The 12050-nt window shown below is 59.7% G+C and overlaps 1 protein-coding gene across 1 annotated transcript in view; it reads right to left on the bottom strand.

Moving 5' to 3' along the window:
• Positions 1 to 492: 492 nt before the first annotated feature.
• Positions 493 to 12050, bottom strand: part of FAM188B (family with sequence similarity 188 member B) — an 81289-nt gene continuing 69731 nt past the window's right edge. Inside the window, exons 14-17 of the mRNA XM_015571253.1 lie at positions 11327 to 11390; positions 8553 to 8714; positions 1202 to 1382; positions 493 to 670 (exon numbers count right to left, since the gene is read on the bottom strand). Of these exons, the coding sequence (XP_015426739.1) occupies positions 594 to 670; positions 1202 to 1382; positions 8553 to 8714; positions 11327 to 11390 (484 nt within the window). The 3' untranslated portion in view covers positions 493 to 593. The remainder of the gene's footprint in view (positions 671 to 1201; positions 1383 to 8552; positions 8715 to 11326; positions 11391 to 12050) is intronic.

Consider the following 12050-nt stretch of genomic DNA (forward strand, 5'->3'; position numbering starts at 1 on the left):
AATCGTCTCTCCTGACCCTTAAGTACCGAGGCACTGGCTTAGAGGAGCCAAGGACCCCCACCAGCCTCTGAGGCTTGGGGTACCCCTGCTTGCTGGCCCACTGGCCCCAGCAGAATGCCCAAGGCTCCTACTGCCAGATGCAGAGGGTGCTGCTGCCCCAAGCCTGGCTGGGTGGGCCAGTCCCGACCTCCGTCCTGTCCTGCGAAAGACCCCGACCCCCACCGCCCTGGTAACCTTACCTGCCCTTCCCCCTTTGGACCTAACAACACTCACCACATCACGTGGCTGCTGCCTTGAGTGAGGAGGGTCTCAAGAGGCACCCCTCACCCGAGCCCCGCCGCAGGGACGTCTTCAGAAGCTACTGAGGACATATCAGCCCCCCCAATCACACCCTTTCCATTTGGGCCACGATCACAAAACACAAAGTACTTCATAGGAACAGGCCTCAGTGCTGTGTCTTTCCTGTCTGTGGGGTTCCCCTCACCGCACCCGCTGAGTTGGGGCGTCCTTTCTGCAGGCCCAACCACCCCAACCACCCCAACCACCACACTCCTGGCCACGGGTGAGGTTCCGCAGCCAGGGGTGGGCCTGACTCACTTGGTCCTGATGCAGAGCTCGAGGGGCGGGACGAGGTCGTCGTCTCTGTCCTCGGGGACAAGCTGGGTGGTGTCTGCGGAGGCAGGAGAGGCACAGGCTCAGCCCAGGGCCCAGCTCACCCTGAGAACGGCACTGACAACCCAACTTCAGGGACCCGGCTCTGGCACCTGCCCTCCCCTCTCCCTCCTGGACCACCCTCACTCCTGCCCGTCGCTTCTCACCTGGACAGCACGGCACCCTCCTTGCTGGCCTCCTGCCTTCAGTCTCCGCCCCACCCTCCCGCCCCCACTGCAACTACTAGAATAATTCTCTTTAAAAACACATGCGATCCCATCGCTCCAGAACCTCCCGGGCTCCCTATTGCCTGGAGAATAAAACCCAAACTGTTGGATGGTGTTCCAGGCCCTCCAATACCTGCCCCCAACCTCCCAGACACTCAGCCCAGCTCTGGCTCCTGCAGGACACCTAGCACTCGCCCTCTGAGCCCTCGTCCTGACACTGGAGTCTGCATGTTCTCCAAACTCCCTGTGCGGGTGCCAGGGCCCATGTCCCCAACCCGCCTGGCAGCTCCCCGAGGATGCACGGACGGGTGGGAGGCACGCACCGACGGTCAGCCGGATCTGCTCCTGCTGGTTGGCCAGGCCGTCGTAGTAGAACAGGTCGAAGAGCCGCTCGGCCCTCCAGTCCCGCAGGAGCTCGGACTGCAGGCTGAAGAGCACGCTGAAGTGGCTCTCACTGCACACCACCCAGATGGGGAACCGCGGGGTCTTCAGGAAGCAGCCCACCTGGACGGGGAGGAGGACGGGGATGCCTGATGCGACGTGCTGCCTCGGGAAAGGGGCCAGAGCACCTTCTGTCCAGCCCCAGGGCAGCCGGCCCCAGAGAGGCCCGGCTGGGGGTCACCATCGGTGTGTGATGCCGGCTCTCCTCGTGCCGCTCAGACACAGCCTCTCCCAGAGCCATCCCTGCTGTTCAGCCCGTGGCTCGCAGGGCCCCAGCCTCAGTCATGTCTGCGCTTCCCCACCACATCAGCCAGCACGCAGTATGGTGCTGCCGGCGGCTTCCCAAAGCTCCTTCACACCCAGCCTGTCCCGCCTGGACAAGGGCCTCCCAAACTGGTCTTCCACACCCCGCCCACCCCACAGCCCAGGGAACCTCTTACCAGTCCTCCAACTACTCCCGCAGCCAAGCCCCTGCCCGAGCACCCACAGCCCGCGGCCTAGGGGACTGTACACCTCTCCCTCCCTTCAGGGTCCTGCACCCCCCAAACCACCCAACCAGGGAGCACGGATCACCACCTCCAGCTCCCGCCTGAGGACGAGGCACTCCTCTAGCACAGGCCTCACTCCTCTCATAACACATCTGCCCACCGCTGCACACTGGGCTGTGCCCTTAGCGCCAAGAGCAGAGGGTATATTCAGCATAAGCACATGTTTGATGAACGAAGGTCCTCGTGAGTGAGGTGGGACAGGAACTCGGTTGGACTTCACCTTGAAGGCAGGTGGGACTGGGAGCCCCGGGGAGAGGGGAGGGACAGCCTCTGGGGGAGCAGGCAGGGGGCTGGAAGCTGGGACTTCCTCGTGGGAGAGTCCCGGAGAGGACTTCATGGTGGAGGGTGTTTGGGAAGCGAATCCATGCCCCAGGCCCTCAGCCCCACTGCTGTCCTGCCTGCCCAGGGGAGTCGGATGCCCGGCTGGCTCTGCCCCCGCAGCCAGCCCTCTCCGCTCTCTCTCTCTGTCACCTGTGGCTCCGTGGATGCCCTCTCCCCACCCAGGCCCTGGCTTATTCAGCTTGTACGTGCCACAGGCTGGGCGGGCTGAGTCTGGCTTAAATCCCCACCAGCCCCAGGAGATGTTTGCTTGCTCAGGTATTTACAGAGCAGCCTGTGGATTAAGGAAAGAATGGGAATTATTTTTCCAGTGGGGAGAAGGGCATACTTTCTCCGGGGCCGTCACAGACGAGTGGTCGGCAGCCTTCCTTGGGCCCCTCGGAGTCCTCCTGGGATGGGTTCTGGGGGCAGGGGAGGCCTTGAGCAGAGGGCTGTGCTCGGAAGGCCCTGGACCAGGTCCCTGGTGAAGGACTCGCTCGTGAACGCTGCTTCCTCCCCAGGGTGGGAGGGGCCTTTACAATGTGTTCATGTTCTCTTTGTCCAAGCGCCCTGCCTCCCCCCTCCCCACCCCCCTGGCCAGTGGGCCCTCACTGCAGTCCCATGTGACATTACGTGACTGCAGAGCCCACTCCTGGGTGGGATGTGGGGGGAATTAGGTGTCTTAAAGGACGTGGCTGGACGTGCCCAAACCCCACTGAAGACTTGGCTTCTGTTCCAGCTCAAAAGAGGCTTTTCTGGTGAGGGCGTCCCCTCGAACTGGGAGCCGAGACTGGGGACCAGGGCTCTTCTGGCAGGAATGGGAGCCGCATCTGCACCGCTAGCCGCCCTGAATTTTCCAGTGGAGAGACCAGAGGGCAGCCGGCCATGTACACAGCAGTCAGAGGATTAAGGGCAGAAAGGTTGCCCAGGGCGTTTATAAACGAGGTTCCCCTTCAGGAGCCTCTTCCAAGTGGGTGACATTTCCCAAAAGTGAAATTCACCTCCTTGGGGTTTGGGGGCAGCTGACCAAAGGCCTGGGACGAGGAAGGGACGTGGGTGCGTTTCTTCCAGCACTAGCCGAGGCTTTCTCCTGGCGGGTGACCGTGCACGACTGAGAACTGCTTTTCAATGAGGGTCTTTCATGTTGGGGGGGGGGGCGTGGTGTGAATGCCCCAAACCCACCTGTGGACTACAGCTCAGAATCCCTAACGGGAAAGGACCAACATTTGATTGCTGGGGGGTCAGCCTGTCACTTCCGAGGAGGACATCGTCCAGCGTGGCCTGGACTCTGGTCCCAGGCACCATGCGAGACAACGGGGAGGTGGCAGCAAAGGGAATAAGAACAGCCCTGTCCTATGGCGCTCAGCAGAGAAGCGGGGGGACAGGCAGCAATCAGACAGCCTACGACGCACTCCCATGCATTTCACGGAGCCTGAGCGCCATCAGATTCACCGCCATCTGTCGTATCCCTCAGAACGCAGGCCGCGGTCCAGGCCTGACCACCACCGACTGCGGTGATGCAAGAGAACCTCTGAGCGCTCCAGTATCAGGAGAGCTCCATCTCCACAGCAATGGAAGGTGGTGCTTCACCCGGAAGGAAAGAATTAAGGTTCTGTGATGGGAGACGCAGGCGGGCAGGGAGGAGACCCCCATTTAGAGTGAGGAGGCCAGGACGTGCCTCCTAGGAAGTGGCCTCTAAGCCAGAGCGTGAAGCGGGAGGAGGGACAGGGCTCACAGGCCTCGAGGCTGGAAGCTCTGGGCCTGCACATTCCGCAGACCCGGCGCTCAGCAACAGCATCTACTTCCCAGTCCTGCAGGCTGGAGTCCCAGGTCAAGGTGTCAGCAGCCTGGTTCCTCCTGAGGCCTCTCCCCTGGCTGTGGGTGGCAGGCATCTCCCTCCATCTCCGTGCTCTTCTCTCTGTGTCTGTGTCCTAATCTCCTCTTCTGAGATGAGGATACCAGTTGGATTGGATTAGAGCCCAGCCTGCATCCTCGTTTTAACTCAGTTACCTCTCTAATGGCCTTGTTTCCTCATGTAGGACATTCTAAGGCATTGGGGGCTAGGACTTCAACACAGGAATGGACGGGGGACACAATTCAGCCCCTGACAGTCTCAGAGGACTGACAACCACTGGGGGTTGCTAAACAAGGAATGGTGTGGTCAGAGCCCCTCTTTAATGGATCTCACTGAAGAGACAGGATTAGAGGAGGGTGAGAACAGGAGCTGAGACCAGCAGAGCTGTCACAGGTGTCCAGGGCAGCGATGCTGGGGACACAGACTGGGGTGAAGGTGGACAGAGTTGAGAACAATGTAGGGTAGGAGCCCCATGAACTCCTGGTGGGAAGGACATGCTCCTGGTTTGAGGAACTGGGAGCTGGGGAAGTGGAGGAGGCTGGAGCTTGCAGATAACCGCCCTGCCCAGCTCAGTCTTGGCTCAGGTGCCTCTATGAAGGCAGCAGTGAACCCCCCTTCAGGGATGGGGTTAGCACTGAAGTTAAAAACCCAGTCCCACGCTGTCCTTCCCTGGACGGTCAGTGCCCCATCTCCCCAGCCACCACGAGGAGCTGGCCTTCCACCTGCAGCCTGCATTGCAGTCCACCCTCACTGCCGGCTCTGGGATGGGGGCAGTGAGGTGGAAGTCAGATGAGCAAGACCAGGCCGTGGAGTCACAGAGCTGATGGAGGACCCCCAGTCCCAAGGCAGAGAGCAGACATCACCTGCTGTAGGGAACAGAACTCCCAGCCTTCGGCCAAGCACACGATAGCCGACGAAATCTATATGAATTCAAGGATTCGGATCTTTGAAGGGCCTGCATTCCACCCCCTTTTTCTACTGAGTTTATTTGGGGTGACATCCTATCTAATAAAAGAGAAACACAGTAATTAGCTGTACCTCTGCTACCCTTCCCATTGGCTAATCAGGGTCATATGCAAATTAACTGCCAGCCAAGATGGTGGCCGGCAGCCAGGCAACTTGAAGTGAACATGAGGCTTGCTTGCTTCAGTGACGGAGGACTCCAACATTCCCTGCCTGCCGCTGCTGGCCTCTGAGCTTGCAGTTTGAAACATTGTTACAAATATGGAAGCTAAACAAAACCCCAGAAACCTGCTTTCAGACAGCCGGGATCTCAGAGCTGGAGTTGAAACAGTGTTTCGATTATAGAACCCAAACAAACCAGATACTGGCTTTCAGCAGCCAAGGCCTAAGAGCTGGAGCCAAGCCTCAGAGCTAAAGCTGGCCCAGAATAAAAAAAGAAAAAGAAAAAAAGGAGTGGTTGGGAGCTTCAGTCACCCACCAGCCTGAAAACAGCCATCAGCCCCTCACCCAGACTGGCCAGGCACCCCAGTGGGGACCCCCACCCTGAAGGGTGTGTGACCAGCTGCAAACAGCCATCATCCCCTCATCCAGGCTGGTCAGGCACCCCAGTGGGGACCCCCACCCTGATCCAGGACTCCCTTCAGGGTAAACCAGCCAGCCCCCACCCATGCACCAGGCCTCTATCCTATATAGTAAAAGGGTAATATGCCTCCCAGCACCGGGATCAGCGGAGCCGCGAGGCCTCCCGGCACCGGGATCGGCGTGACAGGGGGCAGCGCCCAAACCCCCTGATCGGCCCTGCTCTGTGTGTGACAGGGTGTGGCACCCAACCCCCCCGCCCCACGGGCCCTGCTCTGTGTGTGATGGGGTAGAGCCATAACCTCCCCATCGGCCCTGCTCTGAGTGTGATAGTGGCGGCGCCCCAACCCCCTGATCGGCCCTGCTCTGTGGGTGATAGAGGGCAGCGCCCCAACCACCCCCCACAGGTCCTGCTCTGTGTGTGACAGGGTAGAGCCATAACCTCCCCATTGGCCCTACCCTGAGTGTGACAGGGTGCGGCACCCCAACCACCTGATCTGCCCTACTCTGTGTGTGACAGGGGGCGGTGCCCCAACTCCCTTATCGGCCCTACTCTGTGAGTGACAGGGGGGAACTCCTCAACCCCCTGATCGGCCCTGCTCTGTGCGTGACAGGGTACAAAGACCCAACCCCCCGATGGGCCCTGCTCTGTGAGTGACAGGGGCAGCACCCCAACACCCTGATTGGCCCTGCTCTGTGCGTGACAGGTGGTGGCACCGCAACCTCCCCATCAACCCTGCCTTGAGTGTGACAGGGGGAGGTGCCCCAACCCCCTAATTGGCCCTACCCTGAGCGTGACTGAGGGTGGCATCGCAACCTCCCGATCCGCCCTGCTCTGAGCCCGACCAGGGGCTGCACCTAGGGATTGGGCCTGCCCTCTGCTACCCAGGAGCAGGCCTAAGCCAGCAGGTCATTATCTCCCGTGGTGTCCCAGACTGCGAGAGGGCACAGGCCGGGCTGAAGGACCCCCCTCTCCCCTCTGAGTGCACAAATTTTTGTGCACCAGGCCTCTAGTCTATATATATAAAAGCCCAGCAACCATAACAGGAGAACAACCAGAAAGACCGATCACTATGACGTGCACTGCGGCTGCCAACTGGCCCAATTCGGGCCCCAATCGGCCCCCCCACAATCTCCTGCGGCCCCTCCCCCAAGTTGGCCCCCCACCCCAATTGGGCCCAACGAATTCGTGCACCAGGCTCTAGTTAGTTAATAAAATTATATACGTTTCTGGTGTACAGTTCTATAATACATCATCTAGATTTGTATTGTGTATTCAACACCCCAGGTCAAGTCTCCTTCCTTCACTATTTATGCTCCCCTTTACCCTCTTTTCCTGTGTCTATAAGTTGGGGTTTTTTTGTGTGTTTTTGCTTAATTTCTTCACCTTTTTCACCCAGCTCCACAACCCCTTCCCCTCTGACAGCTGTCAGTCTGTTCTCCGTATCTGAGTCTGTTTCTATTTTGTTAGTTTATTTTGCTGATTAGAATCCGCATGTAAGTGAAATCATATGCTATTTCTCTTTCTCTGACTGGCTTATTTCACTGAGCATAATGCTCTCCAGGTCCATCCATGCTGTTGCTAAAGGTAAGACCTGCTTCCTTTTTATGGCTGAGTAGTATTCCATTGCATAAATGTACCACAGATTTTCCACCCACCCATCTCCTGATGGGCACTGGGGCTGCTTCCAAACCTTGGTTATTGTAAATAACACTGCAATAAACATAGGGGTGCATATTTTCTTTCAAATCGGGCCTCGGGTTTCTTTGGACACATTCCCAGAAGCGGAATGGCTGGGTCGTAAGGCAGCTCCAAGGGCCTGGATTCCTTCAATCAGTATCTTATTCCAAGGGGGGCCCCCCTGACGTCCTCATCAATTCCCCTCAGCAGACCAAAGCGAAATGGTTTACTTTTGACCAATGCCCTCAACACAAGACTGAAACCAGGGCTCACGGAAAGTAAGCCCGAGATTCCATAAGCGCAGCCAAGGCTCCCCTCTTAGCCGTGGAATTCGAGCCGCACGTTCCAGAGCCCACCCAGGGTGTGATGCTTGGAGCCCTGGTGTTTCTCACAGGCCACGTGGCCACATTCCTGGGCTCCGTCAGACACCGGCGCATTCAGGGAATAGCCACTACCGTCTCTTCTGTGCAGGTCTGTGACCCCCCAAGTCTGCTCCTGACCATGGGGTGCAGGGTCCCCAGAGACACCCAGGGATGGGCCACACTGCGTGGCCCATAGCAGTGGGCAGGACACCTGTGTCTCCCAAGAAGACCCGCTGAAGTGCTAGCCCCAGGACATCAGCACACGCTCTTGTTTGAAAGTAGGGTTGTTGCGGATGTGGCATGGAGGTGGGGTGCGTGGAGGGGCCTGGAACCCCGCGTAACTGACCCCCTCACAGGAGGAGGCATGAGGGGAAGACAGCCACGTGGTGGCGGGCAGAGACGGGCGGAGGCAGCACTCAGCAGAGGAGCGCCCAGGCGGCTGGAAAGCACCAAGAGCCAGAAGAGACGGGGAAGGACTCTCCCTGTGGGTTTCAGAGGGAGCAGGGCCTTGGCCACACCTTGACTTTGGACTTTGGCTGTGACTCCAGAATTGTGAGTCAAAGCATTTCTGCTGTTTTAAGCCACCAGTTCACAGTGCTGGGTTGCAGTAGCCCCAGGACACTAACACAGGCCTGTAGCCTCAGGTCCCCTGTCCTTCACACACTCACACACACACACACACACACACACACACACACGACAGTGGCAGCCACTCTGACCCACAATCACCCTATACACTCCTAGTGGCCCCTTTCCCACAACCTTCCTCAGAACACGGACCGCCTGCCTCTGGGTGTGAACCTAGTGACCAGCACCCGAGGGCACAAAGCCGCACTTCTTCCCAAACCCTCTGTGAGGGCGACAGCACCCCAGTTCCCACGGTTCTCCCACCCTCCCCGCTGGTGCAGGGAGCGGGGCTCCTGGTACCTGGCACACGCTGTAGTGCTCAAAGAGGGACAGGAAGCCCACGTCGCTGCGGGCAGCGATGCCTTTGAGGAGCGTGATGTTCCCGTTCCCGGAGTCCAGCTCCAGCACGTCGTTGAAAACATTGGACACAGCTTTCCCGGTCAGGAGCAGATTGACAAGTTCCTGTTGATGAGAGAAGGGGACGGCTGGTCAAAGGGAGATTGGCAACAAGGCAAAGGGTGGAGAAGGAAGGAAAGCAAGGAGGGAGAGAGGCGGGAGTCAGGGCTGGAGTTCAGGGATCCCACAAGCCCCGGGGAAAGCTGCCGACTCTTCCCATGGAAGCCGCTCGAGGCCTCAGTAGCCTCTAATCCGAGGGCATTTATCAAGCACCAGCCGCGCACAAGGCCGGGGGTGGGGGCTGCTGGAGGGAAGAATGGCTCCTGACCTTGGGCTTGGGTCCACCCTTGGTTCCAGGTGTGTGCCTGCACGACACAGCATGTGACGGGGCTAGGGACCGTGTGTCAGGGCCAGGCAGGCACCGGACCTCATGATGCTCAGGGCGACTTGTGGAGAAGTGACATTTGGGTGGGTCTTGAAGGAGGGTAATTTTTAAAATAACCTCTTTTATTTTGAAATAATTTTAGACTCAAAAGCAGTTATAAGAATAGTACAGAGAATTCCTGTGTACCCTTCACCCAACTTCCCGCAATGATAACATCTTACATAACAGGCGCTCATTGCATTTACATAACTGGGCACGTTAGCAACACCAGGAAACAGACGGGGCCCTACCAGTAACTCAGTCCCAGGCCTCACTGGGGTCTCACCGGGACGGTGGGCTCTGCAAGAGGGAGGAGAGCCGAGGACAGCGGCAGGTGGGCCCTGGCCCTGTCTCTGCCCTTGTCGGCTGCATGGGATCTGGGTTCAGTGGCTGCATGACTGGTACCCACACCGACAGGCCTACAGGCCCGCCGACCCCAGAACCAAGGGACAGTGCCTCAGGGTGACTGGAAGGGCCCTTCCTTATGCAGAACACCTAGGGATCCAACCTCCTGCTAGGAATAGGGAAACTGAGGCTCACAGATGGGAAGGGATTTGCCCAAGCCACACAGCCAGTCAGCGACAGAGCTGGACTCCACGCACATGTCTGTCTCCCTGTCCGGGGTCCCTTCCCTCTCCACTTACTTGCTATCCTCAGGTACCACCTGGCCAGCCAAAGGTTCAAGAGGAAGGCAACTGCTAAGTGCCTGCTGACCAATGAGTCACGCGAGTCCAGACCGAGTGCCTGACGGGCAGGACCTCCATCCAGCCCATCGCCTGCCAGGCTGGCGCCGTGGGAGCGGCCTCGCAGCCCTTCCTCCGGAGGGCAGAGTTCACAGCGTTTTCCCCTGAAGTGTGAGAGCGGCCGCGCCGTAATGAACCCTCTGTCGGCACCGAGACCCCTGCTCCAGTGCCAGTAAAGGAGGCCGCTGATGGCCGCCGAGGGAGGCATCGGGCCTCACCGCGTCCTCGCAGAGGAAACGAGAGGAATTTGAGGAAGTGGCAGCGGCGGCTAGGAAGGCCTGCCTTTGCCAGGCCAGCTCCACTTTTCCCCTCTGGTTTTAAGGGGAAAGGCTCCTGCTCCCCACCTGGGGTGAGTCTCAGGCCTTCCTCGCAGGAACCCTCCTTGAAACGGGGGCGAAGGGGCCACAGGCTGCTCCTGCCCCTGGGCCCACGATCACACAGCGGCAAAGCACAGTGGTCCGCAGTCCCCGTCACTCAGTGTGGTCCGCGGGCCAGCGGCATCGCCTCCCTGCGGAGCCCGTTAGGATTCAGAAGCTCGGGCCCCAGCCCAGGCCCCTGAAGCTGAGCCTGCTCCTCAACGTGACCCTGGAGGGTTCAGGTGTGCTTCCAACTCTAAAGCACACTGGTCCAGCACAAGCACCTCATTCCCCCAATGAGAACCCTGAGTCTTCGGGGGTGAACATCACCCAGCTCATCCCACCAACAATGGCCCTGAGTCTCAGGAGGAGAACATCACCCAGCTGATGCCACAAGTGAAACAGACAACACGGTTCAGAGCCCAGCCCACACTGGGTCTGGCACCCTCTGCTCCCACTCCAACCCCTGGGCTGGAGTGTGCTCTGCCTGCCGAGGGGGAAGCTCCCACAGGGAAGACAAGCACCCAGAGAGGGAGCTGGACCACCCAGGTGGCCAGAGAAGCCTGGGGCCTTCCTCCGGGAAGCGGGCAGCAGCCACCCCAGTCCCTCGGGTGCCCTGGACAAACCGCAGGCCCCGATCTGCCCCTGCGTGGTGCCCCGGGATGTTTTCGGGGCTGGCCCAGTGAGCCAGAACCCAGGACAGCTGGGTCACTAGTGGACTGAAAGCTGGGCCTGTCGGACTGAGAGCTCTGCCAGCCCGCCTGTGCCCGTGTGGGCCGGACGTACCTGGTCCGGTGGCCACTCTGCGAGGCCTTGCCTCAGAGAAAGGCACAGGCGGCCAGAGGTGGCACATGGCCCTTGACCAGATCCTTTCCTTGGTGCTACCAGGACTGGGAGGAGCTAGACAAGCAGCTGTGCTAACTGTCCCCTCCCCCAGTGAGGCCCCTGAAGGGCCTGCTGTGAACATGCAGAGAGAGGTGGTTGTAAAGACAGTGCGTGCTCTCCCACGCTGGCCCAGGCCCCCGCCCGTGCCACCAGCTCCTGCTGGCGGAGGCAGGCACGTGGCAGCTGCTGGCAGGGGGCTGGCAGGACCAAGGGAGAAGAGAAGAGGGAGGGAGAAGCAGCAGTGCCCCGGCCCCTCCCACGCCCACCGACCTGTGTGCAGTAGTTGTGTGCGCCAATCAGGTGGTTGGTGGGGACGTCGAAGTCCTGGCGGACACTGGAAGACACAGGGAAGGTGGTGTTAGCATGTCTCTGCCTGACTTGGGCCGTTGGGCAAGCCTCGCTGGTGGCAGGGCTCCCTCGGGCTCCAGGCAGAGGCCCAGAATTCAGGGGTCTGGGCTGTGGCTCTCTGCTCCGTACCTCCCTTGGGACTGGAGCCCAGGTGTCCTCGAGTCCCCAAACGCTAAGCAACAGCTCCACTCTGGCCTCGCCAGGCCCCCTGCCAATGCAGCAGGAAGAACCTGGGCTTGCAGTCCAACACCCTGCGTTCACATCCCAGCTGTCACTACGGTGGGCCCCGGGGCATCCTCTGCCATCTCTGGGCCTCCGTCTGTGAGTCTGTTAAGTGGGAGGAATGGTCTGAAGTAGTAGCTGCCACCGGCTGGGCACAGGCCGTGTCCTGGGCCCAGCACACACCTGCTTCTAAACCCTGAGAAGAGACGAGGCTCGTAGAAGGACCGCCTCACACCGAAAGGGGCTTGGCTCCTCTCACCCACCCAGCCCCCCTGGGAGACGGGGCCTTGTGGCTGAGGACAGCCGTGGACGGGTGAACAGAGAAGGAGCCACCACCCATCAAACACACTCGGAGGACAGCAGTGCCAGCCCCCAGCCCCTAGCCCCGGGGAAGCGAGATTGCTATTTTATAGGTGTCGGAGGG

Source organism: Myotis davidii, unplaced genomic scaffold (assembly GCF_000327345.1).
Source record: "Myotis davidii unplaced genomic scaffold, ASM32734v1 scaffold125, whole genome shotgun sequence".
In the NCBI taxonomy this organism is placed as follows: domain Eukaryota; kingdom Metazoa; phylum Chordata; class Mammalia; order Chiroptera; family Vespertilionidae; genus Myotis; species Myotis davidii.